This window comes from Bufo bufo, chromosome 1 (genome assembly GCF_905171765.1).
Source record: "Bufo bufo chromosome 1, aBufBuf1.1, whole genome shotgun sequence".
NCBI classification, from domain to species: Eukaryota; Metazoa; Chordata; class Amphibia; order Anura; family Bufonidae; genus Bufo; species Bufo bufo.
Window position 1 is genome coordinate 381989547 of NC_053389.1, and position 20378 is coordinate 382009924.

The window sequence follows — 20378 nt, forward strand, 5'->3', positions numbered from 1 at the left end:
TGTATTAGAGTGTTTGCGCTTATCAGTAGGAAGTAGGCTTCTGGTTGGCTGAATAAGATGCCTTGGACGCAACTTAGGGAGGTATTGACTCTCCTTGAATACTTGCCAGGAGTCTGACCCTGCAGATCTGACGTTGATGACCTGTACTAAGAATTGGTCATCAATAGTTTAGTCATGGAGAATTCTTTTAAGAACACGAACGGCCACTGCTGTTATTTGGATTCATATCATATATTACCCACTGATGGTGCAGATTTAAAAGGATTTTCTGGGAGTAATTTAGCATTAATTGAAAGTCCCTAGCCTGCTTCACCCCAAATAGCACATCACCACTGAAGACAGTTATTGGCTTCAGAGGCACATAACATCTTGTCCTTGCCCCGGCCTGAGGTAAACAAGCCAGAACATGGAGGAGCAGGATCCAGTGTAAAGGAACAGAACAACAAGGTGGAGATAAGTATGAATTGTTCATTAGGTGAGGCAGGCTAGTAGCCTTCAGTTAATGTTGAATTATTCCTTGAAAATCCTTTAAGGTTAACAGCTAATTTCATATAAATAACTGCTAATGTAGTATAAATTCTCTAAATAACATCCAGGACAAAATACTTTAGTAAACTATCCATCTTAGAGGGTTTTTTCCACAAAGGATATTTATCACCTTGTTGCAGGATTGGTGATACATGTACAGTACAGACCAAAAGTTTGGACACACCTTCTCATTCAAAGAGTTTTCTTTATTTTCATGACTATGAAGGCATCAAAACTATGAATTAACACATGTGAAATTATATACATAACAAACAAGTGTGAAACAACTGAAAATATGTAATATTCTAGGTTCTTCAAAGTAGCCACCTTTTGCTTTGATTACTGCTTGGTATTCTCTTGATGAGCTTCAAGAGGTAGTCCCCTGAAATGGTCTTCCAATAGTCTTGAAGGAGTTCCCAGAGATGCTTAGCACTTGTTGGCCCTTTTGCCTTCACTCTGCGGTCCAGCTCACCCCAAACCATCTCGATTGGGTTCAGGTTCGGTCACTGTGGAGGCCAGGTCATCTGGCGCAGCACCCCATCACTCTCCTTCATGGTCAAATAGCCCTTACTTTCAAAGTTTTCCCAATTTTTCGGCTGACTGACTGACCTTCATTTCTTAAAGTAATGATGGCCACTCGTTTTTCTTTACTTAGCTGCTTTTTTCTTGCCATAATACAAATTCTAACAGTCTATTCAGTAGGACTATCAGCTGTGTATCCACCTGACTTCTCCTCAACGCAACTGATGGTCCCAACCCCATTTATAAGGCAAGAAATCCCACTTATTAAACCTGACAGGGCACACCTGTGAAGTGAAAACCATTTCAGGGGACTACCTCTTGAAGCTCATCAAGAGAATGCCAAGAGTGTGCAAAGCAGTAATCAAAGCAAAAGGTGGCTACTTTGAAGAACCTAGAATATAACATATTTTCAGTTGTTTCACACTTGTTTCTTATATATATAATTCCACATGTGTTAATTCATAGTTTTGATGCCTTCAGTCTGAATCTACAATTTTCATAGTCATGAAAATAAAGAAAACTCTTTGAATGAGAAGGCATGTCCAAACTTTTGGTCTTTACTGTATATAACATGATAAATGAGAGCCCCATCGCTGGGAACAGGGTTCTGAATTCCACTTTCCTCCTCACCACACGACCCTGAGTCACCTAGACTTTGAATAGACCATCAGCTCCATTCAGACTCTGCACAACTGTGGTTACGACGAACAGGGGACGTGAGACCTTTATTTATTCTAGAGAGGGGGTCCCATCTTATTTAGCATTTATCCATACGTACTCTTTGGGAAAATAATGTTATTGTTTTAAGGTGGCATTTTAAATGGTTTGTCTACTTTTTTGTGACTTCTCTAGGAAGGAGCCGTCCCATAAAAGTGAATGAGATGGCTTAATTGTAATTATAACTGCTCACCGCTCAGGTCACAACAGCGAGCAGGTAAACAATGAGGAGAAGGCAGCACTCGTATCAGCATTGTGTTCTCTACAAACAGCTAATTGGTGGGGCTGCTGGGAGTCGGACCCCTATCCTGAGGATAGGTCATCAATATATAAAAGAAAGCGGACAACTAATTTAAATAGCCTAGAATATCAGTTGTTTCCTTACTCGCCCAGTCCAATTATTTTTGGTGGCCTATCCTTAGGATAGACCATCAATACCTGATAGCTTGGGGTCTCCATCCATTGTGTTTAGTGAACAGAGCTGGAAACCTCAGTGTAGCTACCTTTCACTTCATTGGGAGCTGTGCTGCCGTGACCAGCTCTGTCAACTACATACAATGGACTGAGCTGTAGTTTTGGTGCTAACTTCCTGCAGCAGAGCTACTGAAGAACAGCTGATAAGCAAGGATTGTGGGATGTCGGACTCCCACCAATCATGTATTGATGGCCTATTCTACTGATAGGTTATCAGTATAAAAGGACCAGAAAACCCCTTTAAGGACAATGAAGATATTTACAGAAAAGATCACATGTTGCAGGGGATTTATCATGACTGGGTTTCCCATACACTAATCTTGAACCCCCCTTTGTGCTGGAGTGAGATACACCTCATTTATTAAGAAGCAGATGCGCCAAAAACTGGTGTAGACTTGAGCTATGACTTATTGTATGCCTGTTTCTGGCATAAGGTATAGTAAATCCATTGGGATGTGGTAGGCTCCGCCATTCCTACTAAGGTCCACCCCTTTTATCGCCACTGTAAGAAAGTGGCAGGAAACTCAAAGTTGCAAATTATGGTACAGATATGGCATTTTTAATTTGAGACTTTTTAATTCCACAGTGATGGTGTAAATAGCTTGATAGATGCTCCTCCTTGAATCCATTGTGCAAAAATTAAAATTTGTCTTACAAATATATTATTTTAATGTAAATAATGAATGTTCTTTTTACAATGTTTCAGACTATTATTGAGTGTCTCAAGTATATTACAACAGGAGATTTTCCACCTGGATCAAAAAGGAATACCTTTGTGCATGATCCTAAGGTAATTTGTAAGTATTTTCATGCCAGTAGTTTAGTAACTGTCAAGAGCAATTCTAATACTACATATTCATTGAAAGTCACTATGAAACATGAGAAGATCACATTGTTCAACGCCAACCAGCACTGATTTTGGAAACTAGAGGGCCCTGTACATCAGCCATACCCCACTAAGGAAGAATATTTTACTAAATCTTTAACACCTCTTTCTAACCGTATGGTAGATGTGATTTAGTAGTTTACTGGATAATGATTGAAGTTCAAATATGGTATATTTGATTCCACGTTTTAGGTTGCTCATGAAACAGATGTCAGAGCCCAGATTCGCTTGCAGCTCCGGGATGTGAATGGAGAAATTATAGCTGTTCAGAGGTCCATGGTGTGTACACAGAAGGGGAAAAAGACTGAATTCAAAACACTGGAAGGAGTAATTACAAGAATGAAGTAAGCTGTCTAGAACTACATTTGTTTGTCCATCCACTTGTCTGAAAATGGATGTGAATCAAAAGTGGCAAGTTATTTTTAATCCTTTGGTGGGGCACATCAAGAAGGTATCCCAAAAGTTGTGTATATATAAATAAAAAAAAGGGGGGGGGTTTGCGGAAACAATTCACAAGAATCGTCATGGTGCAGATTTGATGTGTACTTAGCCTTAGCTTTCATATTTGGTTGGGAATCCTATTGCATTTTATATATGCTGATAACCATTTCCCTCTTTTTTTATAGACATGGTGAAAAAGTAAGCCTGAGTACAAAGTGTGCAGAAATGGACAAAGAGATGATAAGTGCTTTAGGAGTGTCCACCGCTGTGCTCAACAATGTTATATTCTGTCACCAGGAGGATTCTAACTGGCCTCTAAGTGAAGGGAGGCAGCTGAAGATAAAGTTTGATGAGATCTTTTCTGCCACCAGGTAAACCTTTAATTGAGGGCAATGCGTATACTGTATTTTTCACCCTATAAGACGCACCGGCCCATAAGACGCACCTAGGTTTTTGGGGAGGAAAATAAGAAAAAAAATATTTTTAACCAAAAGGTGTGCTTTTGGTGGGTTTGGAACTAATGGTGGTCTGTGGATGGCACTAATACTGGGGATCTGTGGATGGCACTGTTATGGGGGGATGTGTGGATGACGGACACTGTTATGGGGGGATGTGTGGATGACGGACACTGTTATGGGGGGGATGTGTGGATGACGGACACTGTTATGGGGGGATGTGTGGATGACGGACACTGTTATGGGGGGATCTGTGGATGACGGACACTGCTATGGGGGGGATCTGTGGATGACGGACACTGTTATGGGGGGATCTGTGGATGACGGACACTGTTATGGGGGGATCTGTGGATGACGGACACTGTTATGGGGGGGATCTGTGGATGACTGACTGTTATGGGGGGATCTGTGACGGACACGGTTATGGGGGGGATCTGTGGCTTGCACTGTAACAGGGGGAATCTGTGGCTGGCATTGTTACAGGTGGGATCTGTGGCTGGCACTGTTATATATGTGCCATCCACAGACCCCCCCACCCCATAACAGTGCCATCCACAGATCCCGCCAGCCCATAACAGTGCCATCCACAGACCCCCCCACCCCTTAACTGTGCCATCCACGGATGTTCCCCATAAAACTGTCATCCACAGATTTCCCCCCCCCACCGCTCCAGTATACAAATATAAAATGTCTTATTCAATTAAGGCCTCATGCACACGACCGTTGTGTGCATCAGTGTCCGTTGTTCAGTATTCCGTGATTTTCTGCGGACCCATTGACTTTCAATGGGTCCGTGGAAAACTCGGAAAATGCACCGTTTGTAATCCGTGTCCGTGATCCGTGTTTCCAGTTCGTCAAAAAAATAGGACCTGTCCTATTTTTTCGACGGACAACGGTACGCGGACCCATTCAAGTCAATGGGTCCGTGAAAAAACACGGAGGCACACAAGATTGTCATCCGCGTCCGTGATCCGTGTCCGTTTTTTTCCTATCCTTTTCAAAGCAAACTTGACTTAGATTTTTTTTCACTTTTCTTGTCTGGTGATCCTCCAAAAATCATGGAAGACACAAGGAAAAAAAAAAAAAACTGGCACGTATCACGGAACAACGGAACCCCGTTTTGCGGACAGTGAAAAAATACTGTCGTGTGCATGAGGCCTAAAAGTGATTAAACATGCCCCCTCACTCCTAATATTACCGTACATCCTAACAGCTTCAGTAGAATGCCGGGCGGCCGGCGCGTCACTCACTGACGTCACTTGCCTGCGCTGCCTGCTTCATTCATAAAGTAGGCGGCGCAGGCACGTGACATCAGGGAGTTACGCTGTTAGGTTGTACTGTAATATTAGGAGTGAGGGGGCATGTTTAATAACTTTTAATTGAATAAGACATTTTATATTTGTATACTGGAGCGGCGGGGCTATAGTACAGTGACTGCACCGCCCCTCCCAGTCCCTCCCCGCTCGCTCGTACATCGCATCCTGCAAAGTAAAACTGTCAGCATTCGCCCCATAAGACGCAGGGGCGTTTTCCCCCCATTTTGGGGGGGGGGGGGGGGAGAGTGCTTCTTATGGGGCGAAAAATACGGTAAATATTGCTGCCTTTTTTTATTTATTTTTTTATTTTTACTTTTGGTTTAATCCTTTGCACATTTCCACTGACTCAGCTATTTCTGGAAGTCTCCTAGTGGTGAATAGAGAGGTGGTGCATTCGTGGATCGCATATCCTAGTGATATGCCCTCAGTGTCTCAGATGGGCCAACCCCTTTAACTCTCCTTCCCAGTAATCGTGCCCAGGAAACAAGCATTTTAGAGCTGTATGTTTTTTATGGAGCTTCACACAATTCTATGCTATTCTATCCTTAAAAAAAAAATCTAATCAATGGGGTCATAACTTAGTCTACTTTCAGACTAGCGTTCAGAGAGGATCCGTCTGGTGTCTGCACAGACGGATCCTCTCCTATAATGCAGACGTTTGGATCCGTTTAGAACGGATCCGTCTGCATTATAGTTTAGAAAAAATTCTAAGTCTGAAAGTTGTTCAGACGGATCCGTCCAGACTTTACATTAAAAGTCAATGGGGGACGGATCCGTTTAAAAATTGAGCCATATTGTGTCAACTTCAAACGGATCCGTCCCCATTGACTTACATTGTAAGTCTGGACGGATCCGTTTGCCTCCGCACGGCCAGGCGGACACCCGAACGCTGCAAGCAGCGTTCAGGTGTCCGCTTGCTGAGCGGAGCGGAGGCTGAACGCTGCCAGACTAATGCATTCTAAGCGGATCCGCGTCCACTCAGAATGCATTGGTAGCTGGACGGATGCGTTCAGGGCCGCTTGTGAGATCCTTCAAACGGAGCTCACAAGCGGAGCCCCGAACGCTAGTGTGAAAGTAGCCTAAGTCTCCTTTAATCCTTTCGTTGCCAAGCATGCTTAACAAACACAATAAAAATCAGAAGTATACAATAAATAAATTGTTTAATACCCTTAAATATACATATTTTCTGAAAGTATACACCTTGCACTTTGTGAAAACCTGAGAATGGCAGTTGTGGCCAATAATACACTGTGCGAGGTGGCCTTTAGACGGCCCAATATTCTGGCAGGATGAGTGCCAGTCAGCAATAAACACATTGATGCGCACTCATTTGCATGATCCTATTACACAGGCTGATGTAAATTTAATGGTGGAGGAATGGTCGATACCACAGTCCTTCCTCCCTCATTCAGGTCTATTCATTATTGATAGAACATTCCTAATTACAGAGGGAGATGTGCTGCCTATAACTGTATCTTTCATTCTAAGGAAGTTAGTTGACAAATGAGAGCTTGTTTGTTTACAACTTATCAGCAGCACAATTATATAGGCCTAGTAACATAGTAACATAGTACATAAGGCCGAAAAAAGACATTTGTCCATCCAGTTCGGCCTGTCATCCTACAAGTTGATCCAGAGGAAGGCAAAAAAACCCTGTGAGGTAGAAGCCAATTTTCCTCACTTTAGGGGAATCAAAAATTCCTTCCCGACTCCAATCAGGCAATCAGAATAACTCCCTGGATCAACGACCCCTCTCTAGTAGCTATAGCCTGTAATATTATTACACTCCAGAAATACATCCAGGCCCCTCTTGAATTCCTTTATTGTACTCACCATCACCACCTCCTCAGGCAGAGAGTTCCATAGTCTCACTGCTCTTACCGTAAAGAACCCTTTTCTATGTTTGTGTACAAACCTTCTTTCCTCCAAACGCAGAGGATGTCCCCTCGTCACAGTCACAGTCCTGGGGATAAATAGATGATGGGATAGATCTCTGTACTGCCCCCTGATATATTTATACATAGTAATTAGATCTCCCCTCAGTCGTCTTTTTTCTAACGTGAATAACCCTAATTTTGATAATCTTTCAGGATACTGTAGTTGCCCCATTCCAGTTATTACTTTAGTTGCCCTCCTCTGGACCCTCTCCAGCTCTGCTATGTCTGCCTTGTTTACAGGAGCCCAGAACTGTACACAGTACTCCATGTGTGGTCTGACCAGTGATTTGTAAAGTAGTAGGAATATGTTCTCATCACGGGCATCTATGCCCCTTTTGATGCAACCCATTATCTTATTGGCCTTGGCAGCCGCTGCCTGACACTGTTTTTTGCAGCTTAGTTTGCTGTTTATTAAAATTCCTAGATCCTTTTCCATGTCAGTGTTACCGAGTGTTTTACCATTTAGTATGTACGGGTGACTTGCATTATTCCTTCCCATGTGCATAACTTTACATTTCTCAGTGTTAAACCTCATCTGCCACTTATCTGCCCAAGCCTCCAATCTATCCAGATCCCTCTGTAGTAGTATACTGTCCTCTTCAGTGTTAATTACTTTACACAGTTTAGTGTCATCTGCGAAAATTGATATTTTACTATGCAAGCCTTCTACAAGATCATTAATAAATATATTGAAGAGAATAGGGCCCAATACTGACCCCTGAGGTACTCCACTAGTGACAGTGACCCAATCTGAGTATGTACCGTTAATAACCACCCTCTGTTTTCTATCATTGAGCCAGTTACTTACCCACTTACAGACGTTTTCTCCGAGTCCGAGCATTCTCATTTTATATACTAACCTTTTATGAGGTACAGTATCAAATGCTTTGGAGAAGTCCAGATACACGACATCCATTGATTCGCCGCTGTCAAGTCTAGTACTTACCTCCTCATAGAAACTGATTAAATTAGTTTGACATGACCGATCCCTCACGAAGCCATGCTGATATGGCGTTATTTGCTTATTTCCCATAAGATGCTCTAACATAGCATCTCTCAGAAAACCTTCAAACAGTTTACCCACAACAGATGTTCCTGTGAACACTTGTGTCCGCTAATTGGATTGAAAATTGCTTAGTCTAATAGGGGTATTTCAGTTATATCAAGTTATCCCCTATTCCCATGGTAACTACAGTCAGGTCCATAAATATTGGGACATCGACACAATTCTAAAATTTTTGGCTCTATACACCACCACAATGGATTTGAAATGAAACAAACAAGATGTGCTTTAACTGCAGACTGTCAGCTTTAATTTAAGGGTATTTACATCGAAATCAGGTGAACCCACTACTTGGGTTCCACAATACGGGCACGACAGCCATACGTTTGTATCAATGGGCCCTTAGGATGGCTTCACATCACAAGGTTGTCATCCATTTAACATCTTACAGGCTAGAGCCGTAAGTGTACGTAGCAGCAGGACATAATTTGCCGCCCAGCGCAGTAAGGGCTCTATGATCGGGTGGTTGCAGGAGCTGTGCCCACTCGATTCATGGCAGTAGACGTAACAAAATGTATTCCTATTGTAAAAAATAGGAAATAAATTGTAAAAAATAAGCCACGTCCATAACAACCAACTGTTTAAAAATATCACATGATGTATCCCATCAGGTGAACTTCTTAAAAAAAAAAAAAAAAAAAATTGTCACTCAGCTACACCAACGGTGAGGCGGTAGGAAGCATGGGACACTTCTCAGCATCTGAACACAGCTTGACCACTGTCGGACTGTGCCTCCTATGAGTTAGGAGTTGATGTGATACTTCACTATTTAACTTCACTACTATATTCCCCTGATGAGTCCTATGATGAAGACGAAACGTGGCATGTAGGGATAAGTGAGGGCAAGCATAGGGAATAGGCCCCTAATTAGTTGTTGCTGCTCGTGTGCAACCCAGCACCCGTTCTCCATATCCTTGGCCACTACACTGAAGGATACCGTACACACCGTACATCCATCTGCAATCTACATGTCTGGAGGCGGTAGGACTGTATATTACGCTTTTCTATCTTTGGACAATTAGTTTGATGTGCATGTAGTGGTTCAGTCCATCTGCTCACTGTTTGGTGTTTTTTTTACTCGTTAATATTTTATGGCATATCTAGTAAAGGTTATATTTTAATGAACTAATATACCCAGTCAACAAAAGAAATTGAGTTATCAGAAAATGTAAAACAAAACAATCTTTTCTGATGAGAGGCATGGGGGCTGATATCGGGGCTGATGAGAGGCATGGGGGTTGATATTGGGGCTGATGAGAGGCACGGGGGCTCATACATATTATTTATCGCTGTGTCTGTAGTAGGGGTGGGCGATATAGGCGATATAAATTTGTGCCACGATATGGATTTTGTGCATATCGCCTATATCACCGGACCACGATATGATCGCGCTCTCTTGCACGCACCATGTTCTCCTGAGCCAGAACAGTGGAGAAGGAGGGAGTCCCTCCCTCCCCACTGTGTGCGGATGCCGCTGACCACCAATGAGAACAGAGTAGGAGGAGGGACTGTGGCCACTGCGCCACCAATGAATGTGCCGGCCATATCCCGGCCCCTATGACTGCATGCTGCGATCCGCCGCAATTAACCCCTCAGGGCGGATGAGAGGCTGGGGGGCACATGAGAGGCTGGCTGCCATGGTCAGCTCCCTGCTGTTGTGTGCACAAAGCACAGGGCAGTAGGGAGAGTGTTAAGTCCTATTCAACCTAATAGAGCTCTATTAGGGTGAATATGACAAGGGTTCTAGCCCTTAAGGAGGCTAATAGTTATTAAATAAAAAGTTAAAAAAATAAATAACCCCCCGCTCCCCCCCCAAATATAGAAAACAATATATCGCGATATATATCGAACATGCTTAAAATTATCGCCCACTCCTAAGACCGATCTGCTCTATAAAAATATCTCATGAACTACCCTGTCTGGTGTATTTCTTTAAAAATAAATGCAATTCAAAAGCTGAGAAAAAAAACAGAACATTTTTAATTGCCTTGCCTAAAAAAAAAAGTGTCATACCAAGCAATCCAAATTTCTTATGTACCCCAAATTAGTACTGGTCTCAAAACGTGAATTCTGCCCGCAAAAACATGCCTCCATATAATACAATCACCAGAAACATTTAAAAAATATGGTTCTCAGAACATGGCAACACAAAAACAAGATTTTTCTTTACAGAAACGATTAGTGTAAAGGTGGCAACATGTAAAAACTATATAAAATTGGTATCTCTATAATTGTACTGATCAGCAGAATAAATATAATGTTTAAGCTTTCCCGCACAGTGTATGCCGCAATATTAAAAGCTTTGAAGTGTTGGATTACTTTACCAAGCTTGGCAAAAGGCTCAATATAAAAATAATCAAAAAATTGTATGCGCCCTAAAAATTACGTAGGTTGACAGACAATAAGGGTACTTTCACACTTGCGTTGTTTGATTCCGGCAGGCAGTTCCGTTGCCTGAACTGTCTGCCTGATCAGGCAAACTTTATGCAAACGCATGTCATTTTTTCAGACTGATCAGGCATTTTTCACACTGATCAGGATCCTGATCAGTCTGAAAAATGCCTGATCGGTCTGAAAAATGCATTGCAATACCGGATCCGTTTTTCCGGTGTCATCAGGCAAAACTGATCCGGTATAATATATTTTTTTTCATTTTTAAAGGTCTGCGCATGCGTAGACCGGAAGGACGGATCCGGCATTCCGGTATTTTGAATGTTGGATCCGGCACTAATACATTCCTATGGAAAAAAATGCTGATGCATCCTGAACGGATTACTCTCCATTCAGAATGCATGATGATATGCCTGATCAGTTCTTTTCCGGTATAGAGCCCCTGTGACGGAACTCTATGCCGGAAAAGAAAAACACTAATGTGAAAGTAGCCTAAGACTATTCAGTACCAACATGGTGCCTGTAAACCAATCAATCCTAAGCCTCGCTTCAAAAGCCGTATGTCTTTCTTTCCCTTCTTAACGTATGCCTCGGAAACATATAATTTGCTGCCATCCATTCACCATAGAGTTCCATTAAAAAAAAATGTTTTTTTTTTATAACGGACTCTGTAGCATATGTAAACTTGGTGTGCCTTGTTTGTGTATTTTCTTTTTTTTTGTTTGCTACATGCGTTAAATGGATTGTAAAAAATACCTTATGTGAATCCACCTTTACTACATTGCGCTACGGTTCTATTCCATATGGTTTGTGGCAGGGTGATGTTCTTGCACTGGTCCATGCTGTAACCAATCACTGGACTCTGCATGGATGTTTTGTGCACGCAGGAAAATGAGATTTTTGTATAACTTACCTGTAAAATCTCTTTCTCGCTCTTCATTGGGGGACACAGGAACCGTGGGTATAGCTATGGTCTCTAGGAGGCGTTGACACTAGATAAAGCTGTTAGCTCCTCCCCTGGCAGCTATACCCCCTCCAGCCTGGAGGGAGAGCTTCAGTTTGTGTACAAGCAGTAGGAGAAGCAAGCCAACCAAAGAAAAACATGTGGAACACCAACCATGTCAAAGGATCCAACAGGGTTCAAACCAGCAACAGCCACAACTGTGGCCTGACAACAATACTGGGTGGTTGCTATGTCCCCCCAATGAAGAGCGAGAAAGAGATTTTACTGGAAAGTTATACAAAAATCTCCTTTTCTCGCCCCTTTTTTCGCTCAAGGGGAGAAGACTGGAACGCTGAGAGAACTATATTCAGATCCCAAGGCGGTAAGGACGGTACGGAGGAGCCGTATGTGCCACTCCCTGAAGGAAGGTTCCCCTGGGCACCAGGGGAACCAGAGGACGCTGGAAAGCTGCCCCAGGACAGAAGCGTCAACACCTGACCCATCAAGGAACTAAGGGCTAAACCAAGGTCCAACCCTGATTGTAGAAAGGATAGGACCGTGTGGAGAGAAAAAAACGGAGTGAGGGGATGTCCCGGCTTTCACAGAAGCCCAGGAAGGACCTCCAGATCCCATAATAGATTCTGGGCGATGCAGGCTTCCTGGCCTGAATCATAGTGCGGATGACATCCGCCGAAAACCCTCTCCAAATCAGAATGGCGGTTTCAATAGCCTCGCCGTCATCTAAATGCTGATGTAAGACCGGACCTTGAAAGAAGGTAGTCTCTGAGTGGCATTGACCAAGGGACGTCTCCTAAAAGGAGAACTAGGTCGGCGTACCACATGCGACGGGGTCAATCCGGAGCGACCAGGATTTGTCGGATTGTCCTCCATCTTGATCTTCCGTAGAACCCTGGGAATGAGGGGAAGAAACATGTAGGGAGGGAAAAAGGGAAAAACTCCCGCCAAGGAGAAATCGGGGCGTCCTCGTCGCATGCTTCCGGAACTCTGGCTCTGGAGAGAAAGGTTGGAAGCTTTCGTGTAGATACCGTTAGCACACCCAGACCATTGGAAGAGTCCCTGTAGAAGGAGGGATGTGAAGGGCGCCACAGCCCACCAGTCGGGACTGGAGCGTGCCTGGAATGGAAGGCCACCAAACGAATACACCGTGCAAGTGCAGATGAGGGAAGGTAGTAACGTAGGCACTACCAAGGCATGCGGGGTGGCTATGAACCATGAGCCAGAGGAGGAAAAGACAGGAGAAGACTAAGCTAGGTCTAAGCCCATTCCCCGTCTGAGACCGGCGCTATACAGAAGTAGCCAAGGATTAAGTGGCTGTACAAAAAGCTCCCGCCTGAGGAGGAAGCCAGGCAAGGGGAGTCACACTGTATTGCTAGCCCCATACCCCAGCAGAGGAGGGGGCCACCCCTAGAGGCCACCGAATTCAGTGCTAAAAGAGTCCACCGCCTGACGAAAGAGCTGTGCAGTAAGAACCCAAGTATGTAGTGGTAACGCAATACCGCTCCCACAGTAATAGCCAGCGCTTGCCCCGTCAGCGCAAACTGGGGGGAGGCCTGAGACTATCCGTAGAAGCCATGTACCATTCTGCCACAGTTAAGTAAAGCTAACCTTAAAGACTCTACCTGGAAGGGCGCTGAACAGGCGCAACTGCCAAGCTAGCGCCAGGGTAGGACCCCTACCTGAGGGGGATGTCTCACTGCAGCGACCACGAACTAGAGCATTAGCGAAAAGCTGCACCTGAGGAGGAGAACAAGCTGTAGCCGCTAAACCAGAGTGCCAGCACAACCACTTTCCCAGAGAAGGAGTGGTGGATAGAGAATACAGAGTCAGTGAACACTCGACTCGCTGGAACGTACTCACCATATATGTGCAATGGTGTACTCACTACGTATTGATGCGGACCATATCATGACCGACTGTAACAATGGAGGCCCATGGAGATGAGGGATCTCTAGGACGCATAAGTGATGCTAGGTAACCCCCTGCCCAAAACCAGCACCAAAAGGAAAAGGATACAATAAGGAATAGCCACCGTATCCACTGGCGGCACCCATATACCACTAGAGAAAGAGTACCAGGCACCCGCGGGTACTGACTGTTGCCACGCCCCTTGCGAACTAAACAAAGGCACCTAGAGCCGTGGCGCAGTTGAATTGCAGCATCCGAAGACGTTTAGTTATTCCCCTGCTAGTGGATCACTTGTGGAAGGGGGTAATGCAACAGGAAGCATGGTGATGTGCAACACTCCGCCTATGGAAGGATAGCGCAACAGTCAGACCGTATCCAATGGTGGTGCAATAACCCTACCTATGGAAGGTGGAATGCATACGGCAAGTACCTAAGCCAGTGGTAGGGAAAATATTACACTTATGAAGTGGGTTAATGCCCACGGCGAGAACTAGTGCATGTGGCGAGTCCTGTACCCCGTGGGAGTGCAATTAATGCACCTAAGTAAGGGGGTAATGCATACAGCACACATTGTAGCCAGTGATAATGTCATCGCGCCACCTAAGGAAGGGGCTAATGCATACGGCAGGTACTGAACCCAGTGGAGATGCAATTCCGCCACCTATAGAAGGGGGAAATTATACGTCCGGCACTGAAAGTGTTACTATACTTAATCCACCTGTGGCAGGGGACAATGTATAAGGCAAGTACTGCATCCCGAAGTAGTTCAAGTATTCCACCTATGGAAGGGCGACAAGTACTGCTGGCCACCGTAGACACAATCTTGGGAGATTGCTTCGGATTCATGTCGGGGTCTGAATCAGTGATTTCCCCCCCCCTTCCCCTCACACGGACACTCTCCTGTGAGGGAGGGTGTGTCTGCTGAGCGTGACCCAGGGAGGAAGGCTGGGTTTTTGTTATACGATCAACATACATAACAAATGTCATACTATGGCATCCATCACCATAGAGTTCCATTAAAAATAAAAATAAATAATATATATATATATATATATATATATATATATATATATAAATTATTATTTTTTTTTCTTTTGAAGGATTCTGCAGGATGGGAAAGTGTAGTGTACCACGTTTTTCCATCCTGCAAATACAATGGAATTCTATAGTGACGGATGCCACAGTATGGCGTCTGTCTGTGGCGTCTGTTAATGTATATAGGTTTTTTGTGTGTACATTAAATATATTGCAAAAACGTGATGTGAACCCTGCCTAACTGACAGGGAAGAAGCTGAACAGATTCCGCTGACTATGATGGAGTACGTCAATATAAATATAGGCTGGCTCACAGTATTTTTGCTTTAAAATTTATTAATACATTAAATCACAACAGGCTAACTGTGTCAGTATCAGCATACATATATAGACAAAAATGTGTAAATAGGTATATAAGTGCGGAGCTCACGCACAAAACCTAAATAGCCGGAGTACTCCTAGGAATAAGACCTAATGGCTAAAGTTGGGCTGCAAGGGGTATTCTGTTGGACCAATCATATGTCCATGCTTTCAAATATCAATTTGCCATGTAGTTGGAACTGGAGATTCTGCTTTGTCCCAATTATATTTTCTCACGGAAGGACTCTGTGTTGAGATGTTGTCTGACAAAATAGAAATCGCACTTGTTCCACTTAGTAGGGCTCCACTTACTTATTGTTAGCGGAGCAAACCATCAGAGCCGCTCTCTCAGCGTCCCACGTGTCCAGCCAGGTAGTCGATCGCTGGTTTGTGACGCAGGAGTCTGAACCGTCAGACCAGCGGAAGCTGGTACAGCTGAGTTGAACCGGTATTGTCTGAACTCGTCAGGTCAGAAAAAGTGAACAGGATTTACCTTGTATTTGCGGCAATGCCAGATATAGCAACACAATGTCAGTCCACTTGGTGAGTCCTTAGTAGATAAGATCTTTTGCAGCGGTGTGGGAAAAAATAATTGAAGAAAGTCCTCTTGCGTTTTTTTAAAAAACCGCACTAATAGCCAGGTCTTAATACACACTAGACGCGTTTCGGAACCAAGTTCCTTCCTCAGTAGATAGGTGTATAATGCTGAATACAGACACAGGTTGTTACTTTATATACCCTGTTTGGGTTTGTTAAAAAATGTGGGTCGGATGGCGGACTGGGCTGAACAGCACAGCCGTAATCTTCACCTTTAATGACAGACACAATGACTAACTGCAAATATATTGCTAAAAGCGTCCTACCATCATGTTATAATTATATATGTGTAGGATACACATTGAAAAATTAACAATAAAACAATTAATAATTTAAAATGTAATTTAAAATGTAACATATGCTGGAACGGCTGGACTTTGTTATTGAGAGGTTTGATGGAAAATATGGATCGGTTTTTGGACTGGACCAATCACAGTCTCAGTCATTACTCTACAGTACATAAATAATCAATAAATTCCAGCACGTTACTGCACAGGCTACATTATGTGGATACACATTTGTTTCATATTAAATATAAATATACATAATAGAAAAATAAAATACAATATAATAATACTAATATAAAAATAAAAATAAAAATAATACTAATGATAAAAATAATAAAAAGTGATAATGAATTACATGTTGGGATGTCTGGTATGTGGCTTTAGGGTGAGAGGGGAAGGGATGCAGGAGGGGTCAATGCGCTGAAAAACAGCCCGGCATTGACTCCCCGTGTAAACCAACCCGTCTCCCCTATAGGAACCCGAAAATTTCAATTTCTGAGTTGAGACCTAGAGGCATCAAAGACCCAAACTCGAATATTTTCTTGGACTCCTGTCTAGACATTTTGGCCACAAAGTCGCCTCCTCTCCAGTCCTGTTTGACTGTTTGGATAGCCACATAACTCATTTTGCTTGGATCACCTGCATGATATAATTTAAAATGCTCCCGGTACATCCGCCAATAGTTTATACCCGGGCCCCTAATTTGGGACTACAAGTAGCTCCCACTATAAGGAAACATCAAACTAAATCATTGATAACCCCATGGGCCAACCTAAAAGGTTTCTACAGGTGTGGATGCTGTCAAAATTGTAGACAGACACACTTTGATAGAAACATTAAACAGATAACATCAACGTCCAATAACTTCAAATGGGAGATTAAAGAAATTTTGTCATGCAATAGTAGGGCAGTCATTTACATTGTTCAGTGCCCATGCCCAAAGCAGTACATCGGCCGTACAAAAAGGGTATTTAAGACCAGAATATCTGAACACATTAATAATATTAAGAAACAATCTGAAACGCATCCTCTATCCAAGCATTTTAAATTATATCATGCAGGTGATCCAAGCAAAATGAGTTATGTGGCTATCCAAACAGTCAAACAGGACTGGAGAGGAGGCGACTTTGTGGCCAAAATGTCTAGACAGGAGTCCAAGAAAATATTCGAGTTTGGGTCTTTGATGCCTCTAGGTCTCAACTCAGAAATTGAAATTTTCGGGTTCCTATAGGGGAGACGGGTTGGTTTACACGGGGAGTCAATGCCGGGCTGTTTTTCAGCGCATTGACCCCTCCTGCATCCCTTCCCCTCTCACCCTAAAGCCACATACCAGACATCCCAACATGTAATTCATTATCACTTTTTATTATTTTTATCATTAGTATTATTTTTATTTTTATTTTTATATTAGTATTATTATATTGTATTTTATTTTTCTATTATGTATATTTATATTTAATATGAAACAAATGTGTATCCACATAATGTAGCCTGTGCAGTAACGTGCTGGAATTTATTGATTATTTATGTACTGTAGAGTAATGACTGAGACTGTGATTGGTCCAGTCCAAAAACCGATCCATATTTTCCATCAAACCTCTCAATAACAAAGTCCAGCCGTTCCAGCATATGTTACATTTTAAATTACATTTTAAATTATTAATTGTTTTATTGTTAATTTTTCAATGTGTATCCTACACATATATAATTATAACATGATGGTAGGACGCTTTTAGCAATATATTTGCAGTTAGTCATTGTGTCTGTCATTAAAGGTGAAGATTACGGCTGTGCTGTTCAGCCCAGTCCGCCATCCGACCCACATTTTTTAACAAACCCAAACAGGGTATATAAAGTAACAACCTGTGTCTGTATTCAGCATTATACACCTATCTACTGAGGAAGGAACTTGGTTCCGAAACGCGTCTAGTGTGTATTAAGACCTGGCTATTAGTGCGGTTTTTAAAAAAAACGCAAGAGGACTTTCTTCAATTATTTTTTCCCACACCGCTGCAAAAGATCTTATCTACTAAGGACTCACCAAGTGGACTGACATTGTGTTGCTATATCTGGCATTGCCGCAAATACAAGGTAAATCCTGTTCACTTTTTCTGACCTGACGAGTTCAGACAATACCGGTTCAACTCAGCTGTACCAGCTTCCGCTGGTCTGACGGTTCAGACTCCTGCGTCACAAACCAGCGATCGACTACCTGGCTGGACACGTGGGACGCTGAGAGAGCGGCTCTGATGGTTTGCTCCGCTAACAATAAGTAAGTGGAGCCCTACTAAGTGGAACAAGTGCGATTTCTATTTTGTCAGACAACATCTCAACACAGAGTCCTTCCGTGAGAAAATATAATTGGGACAAAGCAGAATCTCCAGTTCCAACTACATGGCAAATTGATATTTGAAAGCATGGACATATGATTGGTCCAACAGAATACCCCTTGCAGCCCAACTTTAGCCATTAGGTCTTATTCCTAGGAGTACTCCGGCTATTTAGGTTTTGTGCGTGAGCTCCGCACTTATATACCTATTTACACATTTTTGTCTATATATGTATGCTGATACTGACACAGTTAGCCTGTTGTGATTTAATGTATTAATAAATTTTAAAGCAAAAATACTGTGAGCCAGCCTATATTTATATTGATTTATTCCTCTTTTTCAGCTGGTAAACTGAAAGGCTGTGCTCCAGTAGGTTGCTGGTGGAGCCTTTTCTAAATATTTGTTATATGATGGAGTACGTTCAGTTTCCTTTTTACGAGCCTGTCTTTTTACCAGACCAAAAAAGTGCTGCATATAAGGCTTTTTTGTCTGGTCTTTAGACAGAATCTGCAACAGAGGCTCCAAACACCGCCTCTAACGCTCCAAAACGAGGCTCTAACGCAGAAGTGAGCAAGTGTAGGCCTATGTATTACCGTATGTATTTGAATTATTGCAAATTTCATACTCCTCGGGTAAAAATAGTCCTCAAAAATGGTCGGAGGAGTATTTTTACTCTTCTGGAAAAAATGTAGTGAGACCTCTGATTGCGAGTTTGAATTGGGGGTCGGATGGAGGGCGAATTATCAAAGTTTAACATCATAGCACCTGGAAATGTGTCACAATATATATTTTTAAAAGTCTGCTATATGGATGGATGTCAGAGAACATGTCACTCTTCAGAATAAATGATTCAACTGGGGCTATTCTCTGAGGCTGCCTTCATCAAAATTTCTTCCCAGTCACAGACAGAATTATCCAGCATCTGCCAAATTACTTGATGAACTCAGACCTGGCATGCAGGATGACACATAGGTATCAACATGCCTATGAGTATCAGGTCAGTGGGTCTCACAGTGGTATTAAGTTCTGGAATACCACTATATTACCAAGATCTATGTTATTATGTACTGCGGGGGCATAATATTGTGTGGCTTTATGGTATTAGGATATGGGGCATAACGTGCAGCACACTATACATCTACTGTATGGTGATGTTGCCCTTGTTTACGCTTGTATGGAACATGATCCGCTATTTTGTCCATCTTTTGTCTCTTCTGTTGAGCTCTACAAAAATTTAGAGACTATTACTTTTTTTTTCAAATAACGATATAATTTTAAAGTGTAAAATGAACCAAATTGATAAAATAATGGCAATTTATTTCTTCTACTGCAAAGGTGTTGTCAAATCACCGTTAGGTTATCTACACATGTTGGATACTATGCTAATATGTTCTAAACTTATTTTGAATTTGATAATCAATTATATTTTATAAAAAATATCATCTTTGTGTACGTTATGATCTGTGTTTGGTGACCAAGCATGTTGATAAATATCTCATCACTGGCGAATCTCTCAGTTTAATGTGGGATTATATTTGACTGTAACAGGTTCTGGCATAGATGACTGTTTACTAGTGATGAGCGAGCATCCTCGGCCGAGTACTGGTTCGGCTCGAGCATTGCTATGCTCGGCACGTGGCGGTACTCTGCCGAATACCACGTGTGCTCGTCACATTGCTTGAGTCTCCGCCCCGCACGTTTGGCGCCTCCTGAAGCATCCAATCAGCGTTCAGGTAAGTTATTCCCTTTAGTGTAATGCCATAGCCATGTTAGCTATAAGCCTTACACTGGTTGGCTGGCCAGAACACGTGGTACTAGTTTATATAGGAGCCGACGTCCCGCGCTCGGATCATTCAGCATCAGGGAGAGCTGACAGTAGGCAGGGACATATAGCGGTTTGACAAAATTACAACAATTGAACTCCCAAAAAGCTCTTGAAAGACAAAACAGTCCTCTTCAGGACTAAAATGTGTGTTTAAAAAACATAAAAAATGATCCCAGCAGATGTACTTGCTCTTCAAGATATGCTTTATTAAACGGTTTACAGAACGCGTTTCGGTATGTCAGCCTTCCTCAACTGCACAGTGCAAACTGACACTATCTCACATTTTATAGACATGGATCGCAGTCACATGATCATGACATCAATCAATTAGTAACACAGGAACTG

The 20378-nt window shown here is 42.7% G+C and overlaps 1 protein-coding gene across 4 annotated transcripts in view; it reads left to right on the forward strand.

The window, feature by feature from the left end:
* The window catches only part of RAD50 (RAD50 double strand break repair protein), a 362910-nt gene that overhangs the window by 36125 nt on the left and 306407 nt on the right, over positions 1 to 20378 (forward strand). For all 4 annotated transcript variants that reach the window (XM_040405264.1, XM_040405258.1, XM_040405281.1 and 1 more), the window contains exons 3-5: positions 2948 to 3031; positions 3320 to 3471; positions 3754 to 3939. In XM_040405264.1, the coding sequence (XP_040261198.1) occupies positions 2948 to 3031; positions 3320 to 3471; positions 3754 to 3939 (422 nt within the window). The remainder of the gene's footprint in view (positions 1 to 2947; positions 3032 to 3319; positions 3472 to 3753; positions 3940 to 20378) is intronic.